Source organism: Bufo gargarizans, chromosome 2 (assembly GCF_014858855.1).
Source record: "Bufo gargarizans isolate SCDJY-AF-19 chromosome 2, ASM1485885v1, whole genome shotgun sequence".
Classification (NCBI taxonomy): Eukaryota; Metazoa; Chordata; class Amphibia; order Anura; family Bufonidae; genus Bufo; species Bufo gargarizans.
In genome coordinates this window covers 515,532,554-515,550,513 of record NC_058081.1, presented here as the reverse complement: position 1 = coordinate 515,550,513, position 17,960 = coordinate 515,532,554, and the positions used below count along the sequence as shown (strand labels likewise).

Genomic DNA, 17,960 nt, shown 5'->3' with positions numbered 1-17,960 from the left:
GAAACTGCTCTTCATAGCACAGCCATGCTATCTATACCCCCGTATACCCAATACGCTTGGCCAATCGCGTCCAAATAGCAAAACAGCGCCGAACACTTCGGCGCCTTTCCCCCCCTGCAGACTAGCTAATATGGCAAATGCCTGTAACCAATTCGGAAACATTTGAGGTATTAACCGATAGCTATACTTTCCCTCATCCTCTTTCTTGCCCTCTTCTCTCCTTGCCCTATCCAGGTTAAACTTCTCCAATGGGAACAAAGAAAAAATCTCCACGTATTCCACTTCCCAAATTCGCTCCCTTACCTCCTGCTTTAAATGAGCCCCCAACGGGCCCTCAAAACAAATATACCTCCCCTCTTGCCTTATCATCCAACCTCAGTTTTTTCCTCCGCCGTGCCGCCTTCCTCTGTACCAACGCCAGATTACCCGTTATCCCTAACCAACCTCCTCCCACAACTTCGGACACTTCAGGGGCCCCCGCCAGACCCCATGCCGGCAAGCCTGCCAACCCCCCCCCCCCCCATTAACTGTCCGAAGCCCCTATATAAATCCAACTGGGGCCCTCTGCCACCCCCATTACCCATACCCGCCACTAACTGTGCTAAAGGTCCCCACGGTATCTCACCTGGCTGCTGTGACCCCCTCAGCCGCAGATCTTGGATTCCAATTGTCCACTCCTCTGCGATGACCTTCCGGATCCTGTAGAAATGGATTCCAAACTCTGTCCCACGGCTGGGCTCAAGCCAGGAACGATCGAGCTGTTCTCCTCCATGAATGGCTGCCGCCTGCTGTGACCCTCCTCTGCTACTGCCGCCTTGGTGAAAGCGGGCTGCTTGCACACTGCCGTAGACCTCGCAGCAGCCCTGTGCCTCCTGATATCTTGGGCATGCTGGGGGGCACCTTCCTCCCCTGGATATGAGAAGGTGCCCGCCATGCCTGGTCCCGCTCCCACGCCTCTCCTCACTGCAGGCCGAGGTGACAGAGCCCGGCCACCTCGTGGGCTCTGCCATTGGCTGAGGTGAAACAGATGCCTCAGCAGCTCCCCTTAGCATCTACTGCACCTGGTCATGGACCCACCTGGTGCCACAAACCTTCGCTGCAGCCCTCAACTCTCTGATGGCCTCCTCAAGCTGCTCCATTGCTAAGGCGAGCCCTGCACTGCAAGAACGTGGCGTAGATCTTTTCTTTTACCCAAAATGGCACCCTTCTTCCCCCTGCATCCCCCTCTTAACCCCCTATTCCCCACCCCTAAACTCAAACTGGCCAATCCCTACCCCCTCGGGCTCTCCCTAACCCAACCCCTCTAACCACACTGACCTATCCCTACTCCCTGGGGTCTCTCTGAACCAAACCCCCGTCATGTGGGCCTCCCCTAAAGGCTCTGCCCCAAATTCCGGCCATTACCAAAAGGAAGGTAAGTGGTTCATTAACCTGCATTGCCATGGCCTGAGAATTACACTAAGGACAAGGAGGCTGCAAAAAGTTAAACCAATGATGGTATAGTGAGGATTAGGGGGAAAAAGTAAAAAACTGGCATATGGGATGTTACCTCTTCCAATGGTTGCGTAACGTTTCATTTTCCTCCAGGAGCCTATGGTTGGACTCGTCCTGCGCTTCGATGGCCGCCTTCAGTTTGCCATGCTGCTCCTTTAGCTTCTGGTTGTTAAATTGAAGATCAGCAATGCAGGTGATGAGGTCAGAGGTGTCACTGTGGGAAAATAGGGTCACGAGTTATGTCCCAAAGCAGGAGATCACCCCTCTTTATACACAGCTCCGTATGGCAGTATCTCTGTATTAGACATGGACTGTATTATACTACAGAGCTTCACTCACTATTCTGCTGGTGGATATTTGTTCAATAATGCAGGGGCAGTTAGGGTACGACTAAATTTCTGGATGCAATTTTGGAAGCCGAAGCCAGGAGTTAAAATAAAAAATAAAAATCTCTCCTTTATACTTTTTCTCCTTTTATAATCCACTCCTAATTTTAGCTTCCAGAGCTGCATGCAGAAACCTGACTGACTATGTGGCTGTACCCTTACTCTTTCCTAGATCAGACAACTGTGTAAAATACATGTATAAATGACACTTTCCAGAATGCAAATCATCAAAGCAAGATCTGTGCAGACACTGAACAAGTAAGTGGAAACAATCTATAAATGTACTAACAGATAGATGCCAAACGACTGCTACACAGGAGAAAGAGCTGCAGGAGCATTTTACATAGCTCAGCTGAAAACCTCAAATAGGGAAGGAATAGACAATGTGTAGAATATCTGATTAGAGAGATGATCTTCTGTAGATCAGTACGCTCCATTGATAACACATATACGAAGGGTGTAGTCAGTAAGGGAATCTTTGCAAGCTGTAATGTCTTCACCAATACTATTAGAAGCCATATAAAAAGTTATACCCGCTGTCAGGGCTATACGCAGTACTATTCTGAAGTGTGCCGAGCCCCCTGCTGGACAGACTGTGTACTGCAAGATCACTCCAGCCATTGACTCCAGGCTTAGGTCTCTTGCACACCATGTGTGCTGGCCGGGCCCGTGCACCAACCGTGGGCCAGCTGCATGCGGACCCATTCACTTGAATGCTGTCAACGATCCTTCCGTTCCGCAAAAAGATAGAACAAGTTCTATATTTTTGCTCATCGGAAACACAGAGAAACTCCACGGAAGCACTCCGTAGTGCTTCCGTTCCGTACCGCATCTCCGGATTTGCGGACCCATTCAAGTGAACGGGTCCACATCCATGATGCGAAATGCACACGGCTGGTGCCCCGTGTAATGCAGAACTGCCGTATGCGGCCCGCAATACGGCCACGGGAGCACTACGGCTTTGTGCAAGAGGCCTTAGACCCCTTTCACACGAGCGTGACGGATTAGGTCCGGATGCGTTCAGTGAAACTCGCACTATTTTGCAAGCAAGTTCAGTCAGTCAGTTTTGTCTGCGATTGCGTTCAGATTTTTCCGCGCGGGTGCAATGCGTTTTGATGCGTTTTTCACGCGCGTGATAAAAAAACTGAATGTTTACAAACAACATCTCCTAGCAACAATCAGTGAAAAACACATCGCACCCGCACATGCAATGCGTTTTTTCACGCAGCCCCATTCACTTCTATGGGGCCAGGGCTGCGTGAAAAACGCTGAATATAGAACATGCTGCGATTTTCACGCAACGCAGAACTGATGCGTGAAAAACAACGCTCATGTACACAGACCCATTGAAATGAATAGGTCAGGATTCAGTGCGGGTGCAATGTGTTCATGTCATGCATTGCACCCGCACAGAAAACTCGCTCGTGTGAAAGGGGCCTTATAGCTGTTACATACATGATAAATTGTAACAAACTCCTCTGTACGAGCAGGACAAGATACAATCAATCTATATTCTTATAGTGTTAGGCTACTTTCACACTTGTGTAACTTTTCCATTAAAGGATCTAAATACCGGAGAAAAACGCTTCAGTTTTGTGCAAATTCACTATCAACCGGAACAAAACTGAACAGAACGGCTGTGGTTTTCTGTCCGGCACGGGATACTGAGCAAAATAGACATACAATGGTGTCGGATCCATTTTATTGGACACAATATCAAAACGGATCTGTTCCCCATTAACGGTTTTACTGCCGGATCAAACATGGCTATTTTCAAAGACAATACAACCGGATCCGTTCGTAACAGACACAGATAGTTGTATTATCAGAAATGGATGTGTTTTTGCTGATCCCTGCCGGATCAGGCTAAAACGCAACTGTGAAAGGTTGGCAACAGAATTTACAGGGGTTTTCCAGCCGTTACCAAGAGATGGCCTGTCCCCAGGATTGGCCATCACTAGTTTATGTTGGGGTCTGACAACCTGCATCCCTGCCGATCAGCTGTTCATCATCCCGTCAACCTTATAGTGGAGGGACCTCATTATTACAGCATTGCTCTCATTGACTTAGGAGCAGCGCATTAGTAGCAAGCACCCTCCACTACAAGGTTGGCAGAGCTGTGTAGTCTTTACGCTGATTTACGGTGCCAGGGCTACACCTGATGGGCAGGGGTGCAGGGTGTTCCTTTCACATATTTGATTGTGTGATGCCTCTGCAAGGGCAGTGAATCCTGTTATCTCTTATATCGGTGCAGTATATATCATATTACTGCCACTCACAGATCTCCTCTGGATACATCGCCTCCGAAAGCCTCCAGACTTCCACAGGTTACATTCATAGTGGTGCCAGAAATTCTTCGCACTAAACACAAGGAAAGCACAACGGGACAGATTTGCTGATCGGGTTTAATATTTAGACAGTGCAAACTTAAAGGGAACCTGTCACCATGGAATGCAATTGGCAGGCACCAGGTTATAGAGCAGGAGGAGCTGGGCAGATTGGTGTATTATTTTGTAGGGAAAGATACAGTAAAAACTGCATTTTATACATTATATCTCTACTCTCTCTGAGCCCAGTTGTACATGGGGGTCATGTCATCAGTGACCGACAGCTACCTGTGTATACACACTCCGGGTCCATTCACACGTCCGTAGCATATTGCGGATCCATTGCAGACAAGAATAGGACCTGTTTTTTTTTTTGTTTTTTTTTTGGGAGACGCAGACCGGAAATGCGGATGCGGACAGCACAATGTGTGCTGCCCGCATCTTTTCCGTCCCCATTGAGAATGAATGGGTCCGCACCCATTCTACAGGTGTGTTAATGGACCCTTACACATAGAATGCTATCAATCACTGAAAAAAAAAAAAACTTTATAAGTTGTAGGGACTTATCAAAAGTTTAGGTTGGTAGGGTCTTTGCACTGAGACCCCCACTGATCTCTACAACGAGGTGAGAGAAGCACACGCATATCATGCCCGCTCTTCTCGCTACATGAAATGGTAGCAAGATGGGCCCCTAGAGTTTCCATCGAGTGGGTCTCACTTCCTATGAGGCAGTGAGGAGAGAGAGCGCGATATCCCCCTGTTCTAGAGATCAGTGGCTGGTGATGAGTGCAGTGCAGTATGACCAGGTGTGGTGATGTAGGGTAGTGCAGTGCAGTATGACCAGGTGTGGTGATGTAGGGTAGTGCAGTACCAGGTATGGCGATGTAGGGTAGTACAGTGCACTACAGTGTATGACCAGGTGTGTGATGTAGGGTAGTGCAGTACCAGGTACGACCAGGTGTGGTGATTGAGAGCTGTGGAGCTTATTCTACAGAAGGATGAGACCATACAGGTGCAATCAGAACTAGATGTTTACAGGACAGAAGGGGCAATTGTCCTGGGGCCTCCTCCATTGAGAGTTTTGAATCCATCATAAAGATGGGATCCACCTTGTAATAAGCAGGGTATGTAAGTGGTTTATTTGTTCCTCAATACACAATGGCCACTGTGTAAAAATTATGATTCTCTTGGAACAATAGTTTCTTACCTGCAATAAGACCCTCTCGTAGTTTTATCAAAGAATCTTCTGCAGCCAGGATGGACTCTTTGGTTTTGTTTTCTGTCCTATATGAAATAAATAAAAAATATAAAGGAATTGGCATTTAGCTCACCCAATAACCTCTGACTTCTAGTCTGTTTCTAGTATAAACAGTGACCCCATGAGGTAAGAAGAAAAAGCAATCAAGCATACCCCCTTTAACCACTTAAGGACCACAGGTTTATACCCCCCTAGTGACCAGGCCCTTTTTTACAAATCGGCACTCCACAACTTTAGCGGTTTATTGCTCGGTCATGCAACTTACCACCCAAATGAATTTTACCTCCTTTTCTTCTCACTAATAGAGCTTTCATTTGGTGGTATTTCATTGCCGCTGACATTTTTACTTTTTTGTTATTAATCGAAATTTAACGATTTTTTTGCAAAAAAATGACATTTTTCACTTTCAGCTGTAAAATTTTGCAAAAAAAACAACATCCATATATACATTTTTCGCCAAATTTATTGTTCTACATGTCTTTGATAAAAAAAAAATGTTTGGGCAAAAAAAAAAATGGTTTGGGTAAAAGTTATAGCATTTGCAAACTATGGTACAAAAATGTGAATTTCCGCTTTTTGAAACAGCTCTGACTTTCTGAGCACCTGTCATGATTCCTGAGGTTCTACAATGCCCAAACAGTAGAAAACCCCCACAAATGACCCCATTTCGGAAAGTAGACACCCTAAGGTATTCGCTGATGGGCATAGTGAGTTCATAGAACTTTTTATTTTTTGTCACAAGTTAGCGGAAAATGATGATGATTTCATTTTTTTTATTTTTTCTTACAAAGTCTCATATTCCACTAACTTGCGACAAAAAATAAATTCTAAAAACTTGCCATGCCCCTCACGGAATACCTTGGGGTGTCTTCTTTCCAAAATGGGGTCACTTGTGGCGTAGTTATACTGCCCTGGCAATTTAGGGGCCCAAATGTGTGAGAAGAACTTTGCAATCAAAATGTGTAAAAAATGACCGGTGAAATCCAAAAGGTGCACTTTGGAATATGTCCCCCTTTGCCCACCTTGGCAGCACAAAAGTGTGACACATCTGGTATCGCCGTACTCAGGAGAAGTTGGGGAATGTGTTTTGCGGTGTCATTTTACATATACCCATGCTGGGTGAGAAAAATATCTTGGTCAAATGCCAACTTTGTATAAAAAAATGGGAAAAGTTGTCTTTTGCCAAGATATTTCTCTCACCCAGCATGGGTATATGTAAAATGACACCCCAAAACACATTCCCCAACTTCTCCTGAGTACGGCGATACCAGATGTGTCACACTTTTTTGCTGCCAAGGTGGGCAAAGGGGCACATATTCCAAAGTGCACCTTTCAGATTTTGCAGGCCATTTTTTACACATTTTGATTGCAAGGTACTTCTCACACATTTGGGCCCCTAAATTGCCAGGGCAGTATAACTACGCCACAAGTGACCCCATTTTGGAAAGAAGACACCCCAAGGTATTCCGTGAGGGGCATGGCGAGTTCCTAGAATTTTTTATTTTTTGTCACAAGTTAGCGGAAAATGATGATTTTTTTTTTTTTTATCTTTTTTCCTTACAAAGTCTCATATTCCACTAACTTGCGACAAAAAATAAAAAATTCTAGGAACTCGCCATGCCCCTCACGGAATACCTTGGGGTGTCTTCTTTCCAAAATGGGGTCACTTGTGGCGTAGTTATACTGCCCTGGCAATTTAGGGGCCCAAATGTGTAAGAAGTACCTTGCAATCAAAATGTGTAAAAAATGGCCGGTAAAATCCGAAAGGTGCACTTTGGAATATGCGCCCCTTTGCCCACCTTGGCATCAAAAAAGTGTGACACATCTGGTATCGCCGTACTCAGGAGAAGTTGGGCAATGTGTTTTGGGGTGTCATTTTACATATACCCATGCTGGGTGAGAGAAATATCTTGGCAAAAGACAACTTTTCCCATTTTTTTATACAAAGTTGGCATTTGACCAAGATATTTCTCTCACCCAGCATGGGTATATGTAAAATGACACCCCAAAACACATTGCCCAACTTCTCCTGAGTACGGCGATACCACATGTGGGACACTTTTTTGCAGCCTAGATGCGCAAAGGGGCCCAAATTCCTTTTAGGAGGGCATTTTTAGACATTTGGATCCCAGACTTCTTCTCACACTTTCGGGCCCCTAAAAAGCCAGGGCAGTATAAATACCCCACATGTGACCCCACTTTGGAAAGAAGACACCCCAAGGTATTCAATGAGGGGCATGGCGAGTTCCTAGAATTTTTTTTTTTTTTGCATAAGTTAGCGGATATTGATTTTTTTTTGTTTTTTTCTCACAAAGTCTCACTTTCCGCTAACTTAGGACAAAAATTTCAATCTTTCATGGACTCAATATGCCCCTCACGGAATACCTTGGGGTGTCTTCTTTCCGAAATGGGGTCACATGTGGGGTATTTATACTGCCCTGGCTTTTTAGGGGCCCTAAAGCGTGAGAAGAAGTCTGGAATATAAATGTCTAAAAATGTTTACGCATTTGGATTCCGTGAGGGGTACGGCGAGTTCATGGGAGATTTTATTTTTTGACACAAGTTAGTGGAATATGAGACTTTGTAAGAAAAAACAAAAACAAGAACAAACAAAAAATTTCCGCTAACTTGTGCCAAAAAAAATGTCTGAATGGAGCCTTACCAAGGGGGGGGGGGGGGGGGGGTGATCAATGACAGGGGGGTGATCAATGACAGGGGGGTGATCAATGACAGGGGGGTGATCAATGACAGGGGGGTGATCAATGACAGGGGGGTGATCACCCATATAGACTCCCTGATCACCCCCCTGTCACTGATCACCCCCCCTGTAAGGCTCCATTCAGACATCCGCATGATTTTTTACGGATCCATGGATACATGTATCGGATCCACAGAACGCATGCGGACGTCTGAATGGAGCCTTACAGGTGGGTTATCAATGACAGGGGGTGATCAGGGTAATCAGGGTGATCACCCCCCTGTCACTGATCACCCCCCCTGTAAGGCTCCATTCAGACATCCGCATGATTTTTTACGGATCCATGGATACATGTATCGGATCCACAAAACGCATGCGGACGTCTGAATGGAGCCTTACAGGGGGGTTATCAATGACAGGGGGTGATCAGGGTAATCAGGGTGATCACCCCCCTGTCACTGATCACCCCCCCTGTAAGGCTCCATTCAGACATCCGCATGATTTTTTACGGATCCATGGATACATGTATCGGATCCACAAAACGCATGCGGACGTCTGAATGGAGCCTTACAGGGGGGTTATCAATGACAGGGGGTGATCAGGGTAATCAGGGTGATCACCCCCTGTCACTGATCACCCCCCCTGTAAGGCTCCATTCAGACATCCGCATGATTTTTTACGGATCCATGGATACATGTATCGGATCCACAGAACGCATGCGGACGTCTGAATGGAGCCTTACAGGGGGGTTATCAATGACAGGGGGTGATCAGGGTAATCACCCCCCGTCACTGATCACCCCCCCCTGTAAGGCTTCATTGAGACATCCGCATGATTTTTTACGGATCCATGGATACATGGATCGGATCCACAAAACGCATGCGGACGTCTGAATGGAGCCTTACAGGGGGGTTATCAATGACAGGGGGTGATCAGGGTAATCACCCCCCTGTCACTGATCACCCCCCCTGTAAGGCTCCATTCAGACATCCGCATGATTTTTTACGGATCCATGGATACATGGATCAGATCCACAAAACGCATGCGGACGTCTGAATGGATCCTTACAGGGGGGTTATCAATGACAGGGGGTGATCAGGGTAATCAGGGTGATCACCCCCCTGTCACTGATCACCCCCCCTGTAAGGCTCCAATCAGACATGCGCATGATTTTTTACGGATCCATGGATACATGGATCGGATCCACAAAACGCATGCTGACGTCTCAATGGAGCCTTACAGGGGAGTGATCAATGACAGGGGGTGATCAGGGAGTGTATATGGGTGATCACCCGCCTGTCATTGATCACACCCCTGTAAGGCTCCATTCAGACGTCCGTATGCTTTTTGCGGATCCGATCCATGTATCCGTGGATCCGTAAAAATCATACTGACGTCTGAACGGAGCCTGACAGGGGGGTGATCAATGACAGGGCGGTGATCAATGACAGGGGGGTGATCAGGGAGTTTATATGGGGTGATCATGGGTGATCAGGGGTTTATAAGGGGTTAATAAGTGACGGGGGGGGGGGTGTAGTGTGGTGTTTGGTGCGACTGTACTGACCTACCTGAGTCCTCTGGTGGTCGATCCTAACAAAAGGGACCACCAGAGGACCAGGTAGGAGGTATATTAGACGCTGTTATGAAAACAGCGTCTAATATACCTGTTAGGGGTTAAAAAATTCGGATCTCCAGCCTGCCAGCGAGCGATCGCCGCTGGCAGGCTGGAGATCCACTCGCTTACCTTCCGTTCCTGTGAGCGCGCGCGCCTGTGTGCGCGCGTTCACAGGAAATCTCGCGTCTCGCGAGATGACGCCTATTGGCGTTAGTGTGACCTGGGAGCGCCGCAGCATTGACGCCTTTCGGCGTTAGTGTGACGGGAGGAGGTTAAGCTGCTCACCCATTGTTTCTGCAGTCATCCACCCATTCCCTCATGATGGCGTGATAGGTGTCCAGGTCCATGGAGATGTCCCTCTTTTCAGGGTCTAGCATGTTACACAGCTCACTAAGGCCGCTATCTTCAGAGCCACGACTAGTTGTGTGCCGCAAGTAATCCACAATCTTGGACACTGCCACTTTACCTGTCGTAGAAGATGAGAAAATTGGCACAAGCGACAAATTCGTCAGTCCATAATTTCAATAACCCTCTACTCCCCACCTCTGTGCTCTGTATCACATGCGTAGAAGATACTGTTCAATAAGTCTTCCTCACAGATTAGGCTGACCTCAGCAGCGGGCTCCGGCTTGTTCTCCATCATAAGCCTGAGACCTACAACAAGATTATTCGAAAGTATGAATTTATTCCATTAATTTGTCACAGCTCCCATTACTGACATCACTGAATATAATAGTAATATAATTACACTGTGATCAGACATGAGATCACACACCTTATACTACAGTAACAGCTATTCCATCTATTACTGCTGACAACCAGCCTCTATAGCAGGTCTGAAAGGTATAATGTTGTGCAGCCATTTTCTTTTTTAATATCATGTTTGCTTCATGGATATGCACCTGTGATTCTGAAGGTTCTAGTCTAAATTTTCTTGTAGTATTAATTGAGGGTAGCACTGAACTCGCCCATCTACCTGGGGCTTCTGAGCAGAATACGTTTGTAGCTGGTTCCTACACTGCTCTGAATATTGTAGGCTTAGGCAAGTCCAAGAGAAGCAGTATATTTAGTGTTAGGGACCCATCTGTGGAAGCTACCTTGATGCCTGGTAGATGGGCCCAACACACGTTTGATCAACTATGTGTGCTAAGAGCTTCCATTGACTCATTTATAGTAGGTATTGTACCAATTTTATCTAGAATGATCCCCATTTCTTAGCTCTATTGTTTGTATGTAAAATGGTGTGTAGCCAGTTTCTTTTTTATAATTATGTCTGAAAAGTTGTCAGAGCACCACTACGCATCTCTAGTAAAGCTACCCATAAACAAAATGATTTGATCGGCCACAATGCAGATGATCAGTTGTCCATGAGATCGTTGCTATAAACGATCCTACCAGCAACATTACAGACAAAGCTGGGTGATCAAAGCAGTAAAAAAAAAAACCACACAGGCTACTTTCACACTTGTGTCGTCTTCCGGTATTGAGATCCGGCAGAAGAGCTCAATAACGGAAAAAGAAAACATTTCAGTTTAGTCCTCATGCATTCTGAATGGAAAGAGATCCGTTCAGGATGTCTTTAGTTTCATCAGCATTCAGTTTTCTGCAAGCTGTGGTTTTGTGCCAGTCATAAAAACGGAAAAAAACAATCCGGCACTGAAATCAATATAAGTCAATGGTGACTGATCCGTAAAAAAAAATAAAAGTATAAAACGGTCACCCATTGACTTTCAATCTATTTAGTAACGGATCCTTCTCTACCGGAACAGCCTGCTGGAATTAAAACCATAATACCGGAGGTGTGAAAGAGGATCTGTCATGGGAGTAAAAAGTGCAAAGTAAATTCATGTACTTACTGTTCTATGCTCCTTGAGTAAAGCGCTTTTATTATTTTCTGGTCAGACCTGTTCCCGATAGCTGACCCCCATAGTAAATCGGTATGTTTTATAGAGTGTGGTCCTTTATCAGGGCAGCAACCACATCTTCATTTCTTGGGTGATGTCTACATACAGCACCACTCTGATGCTGTCCATTCCCAGCAGATAGCCTCAAAGTGACAAACAAGCTCAACAGCATCTCAAGTAGACAGAAGCTTCAGAAGAGCAATCAGTGGGATGGGAGGTCTAAGCCAGGAAGAAGTACAGCGGTGTCTTAAAAAGATTAAAAGAGACAAAATTGCCAGGACCAGATGGCATACACCCCTGCATTCTAAGAGAATTAAGTAATGTCATAGCCAGAGAATTATTTCTGATATTTGCGGACTCTATACTGACAGGGAATGTCCCACAGGATTGGCGCATGGCAAATGTGGTGCCAATATTCAAAAAGGGTCTAAAAACAGCGCCTGGAAACTATAGGCCGGTAAGTTTAACATCTGTCGTGGGTAAACTGTTTGAAGGTTTTCTAAGAAATGCTATCTTGGAGTGCCTCAATGAAAATAAGCAAATAACGCCATATCAGCATAGCTTCATGAGGGATCGGTCATGTCAAACTAATCAATCAGGTTCCATGAGGAGGTAAGTGCTAGAGACTTGACAGCGGCGAATCAATGGATGTCGTATATCTGGACTTCTCCAAAGCATTTGACACTGTACTGCATGAAAGTTTAGTATAGAAAATGAAAATGCTTGGACAGGGAGAAAAAGTCTGGGTAAGTAACTGAAACATAGAATAAGTCAGCAGATAAGAACCATTTGGCCCATCTAGTCTGCCCAACTGGCTCAGTGATAGAAAACAGAGGGTGGTTATTAATGGTACACACTCAGATTGGGTCACTGTCACTAGTGGGGTACCTCAGGGGTCAGTATTGGGCCCTATTATCCTCAATATACCGTATTTTTGTGTGGGTGTGTGTGTGTGTGGGGGGGGGGGGGGGGGGAGGAGAATGGCAGTGCGTCTTAAGGGGTGAATGTTGCCGTTTACACTGATACACCGCTGACCGCATGCTGCACAGAGCGGTCGGAGGTGTATCAGCAAGGAGGGGCTGGGGGCCAGCATCTAGTTTTGTAATGGCAGCGGGGCCCGGTGCAGTCATTGTATTCTATTGCACCGGCCCCGCTCACTGTACTAATCGTATCTAACTGCAGGCAATGTTTAACAATAGAATATCTTCAATCCAGCAACCTGTACTTATGTCCGTAGCAGGCAGGAGGGTGGGCAGGCGGGCACTGGCAGTGCAACTCACTATGTCACGCGCCTGCTCCGCCCACTTTGTGAATGAAGCAGGCGGCGCGGGCACGTGACTAGTGCCTGACCACCCACCCAGTCTCCTGCCTCCTACATTCATGAGTACAGGCTGCTGGATTGAAGATATTGTATAGTTAAACATTGCCTGCAGTTACGATTAGTACAGTGATGCCCGGTGCAATAGAATACAATGACTGCACCGAGCCCCGCTGCCATTATAACACTAGTGTAGATGCCAGCCCCCACCCCCTGTTTTGGGGGTCAATACACAGGGACACTTATGGGGGGTGGGGGAATCTGTGGATGAGACATAGCATAAGATACTATTTATCTGTCATCCACAGATCCCCCCCCATAACAGTGTCATCCACAGATTTCCCCCCCCCCCCCCCCATAACACAGTGTCATCCACAGGCTACCATTAGTTCAAAGCCCACCTTTTGGTTCAAAATATTTATTTTCCTCCTCAAAAACCTAGGTGCGTCTTAAGGGCCGGTGCGTCTTCTAGGGCGAAAAATACGGTATTCCTTAATGATCTTGTAGAAGGCTTGCACAGTAAAATATACATTTTTGAAGAGGACACTAAACTGTGTAAAGTAATTAACACAGAAGGACAGTATACGCTACAGATAGATCTGGATAGATTAGAGGCTTGGGCAGATAAGTGGCAGATGAGGTTTAACACTGACAAATGTAAAGTTATGCACATGGGAAGGAATAATGCAAGTCACCAGTACATACTAAATGGTAAAACACTCGGTAACACTGACATGGAAAAGGACCTAGGAATTATAGTGAACAGCAAACTAAGCTGTAGAAAACATTGTCAGGCAGCTGCTGCCAAGGTCAATAAGATAATGAGTTGCATCAAAAGGGGCTTAGATGCCCACGATGAGAACATAGTCCTACCACTTTACAAATCATTAGTCAGACCACACATGGAGTACTGTGTACAGTTTTGGGCTCCTGTAAACAAGGCAGACATAGCAGAGCTGGAGAGGGTTCAGAGGAGGGCAACTAAAGTAATAACTGGAATGGGGGAACTACAGTACCCTGAAAGATTAGGGGAGATCTAATAACTATGTATAAATATATCAGGGGTCAGTACAGAGATCTCTCTCATCATCTATTTATCCCCAGGACTGTGACGAGGGGACATCCTCTGCATCTGGAGGAAAGAAGGTTTGTACGTAAACAAAGAAGAAGATTCTTTACGGCAAGAGTAGTGAGACTATGGAGCTCTGCCTGAGGAGGTGGTGATAGTGAGTACAAAAAAAGAGTTCAAGAGGGGCCTGGATGTATTTCTGGAGTGTAATAATATTACAGGTTATAGCTACTAGAGAGGGGTCGTTGATCCACGGAGTTATTCTGATTGCCTGATTGGAGTCGGGAAGGAATTTTTTTCCCCTTAAGTGGGAAAAATTGGCTTCTACCTCATTTTTTTTTTGCCTTCCTCTGGATCAACTTGCAGGATAACAGGCCGAACTGGATGGACAAATGTATTTTTCAGCCTTATAAACTGTTACCATGACTGGTCTCCTGAAGCTGCTGGTCTCTGCTGAAGATTCCATCTGCTTGCAATGCCACTCTGTTCCAGAAGGAGATCTTTACCCAGCTTGGTCTCTTGAGAAGGATCTCACTAGGCTTCTGCATTCCTCTAAGGCTGACCGCTGATTCTGTAGACATCACTTACAGTTATGTGGTTGATGCCCCATGGCAGACCACAGTATTAGCATACAGTATGCCAAATACTATTGAGGGGGGGGGGGGGGCAGATCTCTGATATGTTATGGACAATCAAGAGAAAAACAAAACAAAAATGTGCTATATTCAGGGAACAAGTGACTGAGCACATGGACTTATTTTGCTTTTTTACCCAACAAGTCCTCTTTGACCTTCAGCTACTTTTGTAGGCCAGATTTTTTTCTCCCATTACCTGCGCTCTCACTCATCGACAGCCTCTTCACGACAGGAGATTTCAATGTAAAGTGATCAGATTTACGGTCAAAGTAAAAGCTGGGGACAGATGGGAGGAGTCGATCTTCCAGTATGATGCTTTTATACTCAGAGCTGGGGAGGACTGACTGAAACTTAAAGTGAGTGTCACGAGGTCCCACGAGGGGGGTTGAGCAGCTCTGTGACCCGCAGGTTGACCGCACCTTCTTGTTCTGATCCTTGGATACTAGGCTGGCACAGTCTGTCACTTGCTGCAGACTTGGAGACTGCACAGCTGGGGAGAACAAAGTGCCATTCCCAGGACTGGAGAAGCTGACCAGATCCTTGCTGGTGTTCCTCATGGCCCGATTCTTCAAAACCTCCTCCAAGTTTTTCTTCGTGTTGGACTGCGGGCTGTCAAAGTTCCGGGACTGGAACTTGGGGATCTGTAAAGATGGATTGGACTCTTGATCTCGCATTTCGATGGTTTTGATTTTCCGGCGGATGCTGTCCACCGGGTTATGGCGCTTGGTGGCAGAGCCAGACTCCGACATCTTTACTATGAATTTCCTACAGTTAAAAGAAAGGGAAAAAAAAAAAAAAAAAAAAAAAAAAAAACACACAGGACAGAGCTTTAAAATGCAACACCAGGTGGCGCTCCTAATAACTTCTCCCCTAGATTCTGCCCAACTCGGGCCAGGTCTAATATCTTTAGGCCACCGAATAACACTTTCACAGAGCCATTTAATAGTTGCCATTACACCACTGGGCACAGCCTTGATAGGATGTTCTACAGCCATCTTAGGCTACTTTCACACTGGTGTTTCTGGGTCCGCCTGTGAGATCTGTTCAGGGCTCTCACAAGCGGCCCAAAACGGATCAGTTCAGCCCCAATGCATGCTGAATGGATAAGGATCCGTTCAGAATGCATCAGTTTGGCCCCGTTCCGCCTCCATTCCGCTCTGGAGGCGGACACCAAAACGCTGCTTGCAGCGTTTGGGTGTCCACCTGGCGATGCAGAGCCAAACTGATCCGTCCTGACTTACAATGGAAGGCAATGGGGACGGATCCGTTTTCACTGGCACAAAATGGTGCATTTGAAAACGGATCCATCCCCCATTGACTTTTAATGTCAGTCAGGACTGATCGTTCTGAATGGATCCCATCGTTTGCATTATCGGTGCGGATCAGTCTGTGCAGATACAAGACGGATCCGCAGGTGTGAAAGTAGTCTTAATCTACTGTGATGACTATGTATGCCACTTAATAATTGACGGTTTCAGTCCTAAATGGCAAGTCCGCCTAATTATACGTCATCCAGTCTTCCAAGCACCAGACAGAACAATGAAGCAGAATTACATTTTTGGGGCTCTGGGCAGTACTCGGGGGACTGACACTGAGGATTTATAACGACCAAATTGTATGATCACTAAGAAGGATGTAGACATTCAGGGACATCTGCACTGCTTCAAAATGACATTATGTACATGAAACCATACAATTTTACGTCTATTCTAGGAAGATGGCGACACAGGATACAGCGTAGCAACATTACATCTTATTATATCTGAAGCTCAAATCATATACAAACTTGTGAGATTCAACCAGTGAAGTTATGGTCCGTATTAGCAGAATCCATAATGGAATTCTTAGATAACCTGAACTTTGCACCACAAGTTCACTCAACACTAATCATCAGAAAATGACCTATTGTTTAAATCAATTTTTTTTTTACATTCTTAAAACATTTTTGATGAGGTTATTTTCCATGTTATGTGTAACCCACATGATAGGGAATAACTATCAGATCGGTGGGGGTCCTACCTACATGACCCCCATGATCACAAGAACAGGGGCCCCATAACCCCCTGCAGGCTCCTTGCTGCTCCCAAAAAACACTGTACTCGGCGATCTCCAGAACACCCATAGAAATGAATGGAGCGGATTAGAGGATCAGTAAGGGGCGTGCAGGGGGTATGGGGCCCTGTTCTTGTGATTCGTGGGGGTCCTAGCAGTAGGACACCCACAGATCTGATAGTTATGCCCTGTCCACACTTATACCTATTGAAATACCCTTTTATACAAAAAACATTAAATACTGCAGTTTTCACAGCATACCTGATCTCCGTGGAGGCTCCACTCCTGGTTTTGGCTCACAATCACTGATGGAAATCACTGACCAGAAGACTGTGTGAATGAGGCCTTACAAATACTAAACATATCATAAACCAACATAGAGATTTGAGTTGTTAGAAGACACTTATTCCATTATATCTGAGCACTATGATGTTATACACACAGTCCAGAAGAATACACATGTAATTGAACAGACCTGCAACCAGTTTTTTTCTGGAACTCTTTACTAGATCTGGAGGTTCAGTTGTTTCCCCTGTGAAGGGAATCAAACTCCCACCATCTGCATAATATAAAGCAGGTGTCTGCTCCACTCAGCAACTTATGTGCTCCTGATGTATCCCTCCCCCATCAGGAGAACTGCTCAGACACTGCCCCTTTGTGGACACTAGGCAGAACTGCAGCAACATTATATCAGAGGGCCAGGAAGCTTCAGACATCAGCAACTTCTTTTTTTTATTTTTTTTTAAACTTTAATTCATACAAAAGATATCATTTTTGGGGAAATGTACTACATGTAACTGAAGGGAAAAAAAACAAATGGTGACCCTAGCCAATCAGGTATCGGATATAACATTCAAAAGGATCTCTGATAAATGAGAGCAACAACTCTTGTCACCTGCCTTAGCACTGTTTCTTTCACACGTCTGTGGTGACATCGGTGAGAAGATGGTCAGTGGTGCATTTGTGAAGATTCCCATAAAGCAGGCATGCTCAACCTGCGGCCCTCCAGCTGTTGTAAAACTACAACTCCCACCATGCCCTGCTGTAGGCTGATAGCTGTAAGCTGTCCAGGCATGCTGGGAGTTGTAGTTTTGCAACAGCTGGAGGGCCGCAGGTTGAGCATGCCTGCCTGTATTTTACGGACCCTGCTAGGCTGATAATTAATTTCCAGAACATATCCTAGGTCCATGAAAACTGTGGACCA

General features: G+C 45.8%; 1 protein-coding gene across 1 annotated transcript in view; it reads right to left on the bottom strand.

Annotated features, from left to right (window-relative positions):
* IRAG2 (inositol 1,4,5-triphosphate receptor associated 2) overlaps window positions 1–15,453 on the bottom strand; it is a 93,490-nt gene extending 78,037 nt beyond the window's left edge. The window contains exons 1-6 of the mRNA XM_044281311.1: window positions 14,901–15,453; window positions 10,322–10,432; window positions 10,064–10,244; window positions 5,415–5,491; window positions 4,160–4,241; window positions 1,550–1,708 (exon numbers count right to left, since the gene is read on the bottom strand). Coding sequence (XP_044137246.1) covers window positions 1,550–1,708; window positions 4,160–4,241; window positions 5,415–5,491; window positions 10,064–10,244; window positions 10,322–10,432; window positions 14,901–15,453 — 1,163 coding nt within the window. The remainder of the gene's footprint in view (window positions 1–1,549; window positions 1,709–4,159; window positions 4,242–5,414; window positions 5,492–10,063; window positions 10,245–10,321; window positions 10,433–14,900) is intronic.
* Between the last annotated feature and the right edge of the window lie 2,507 nt (window positions 15,454–17,960).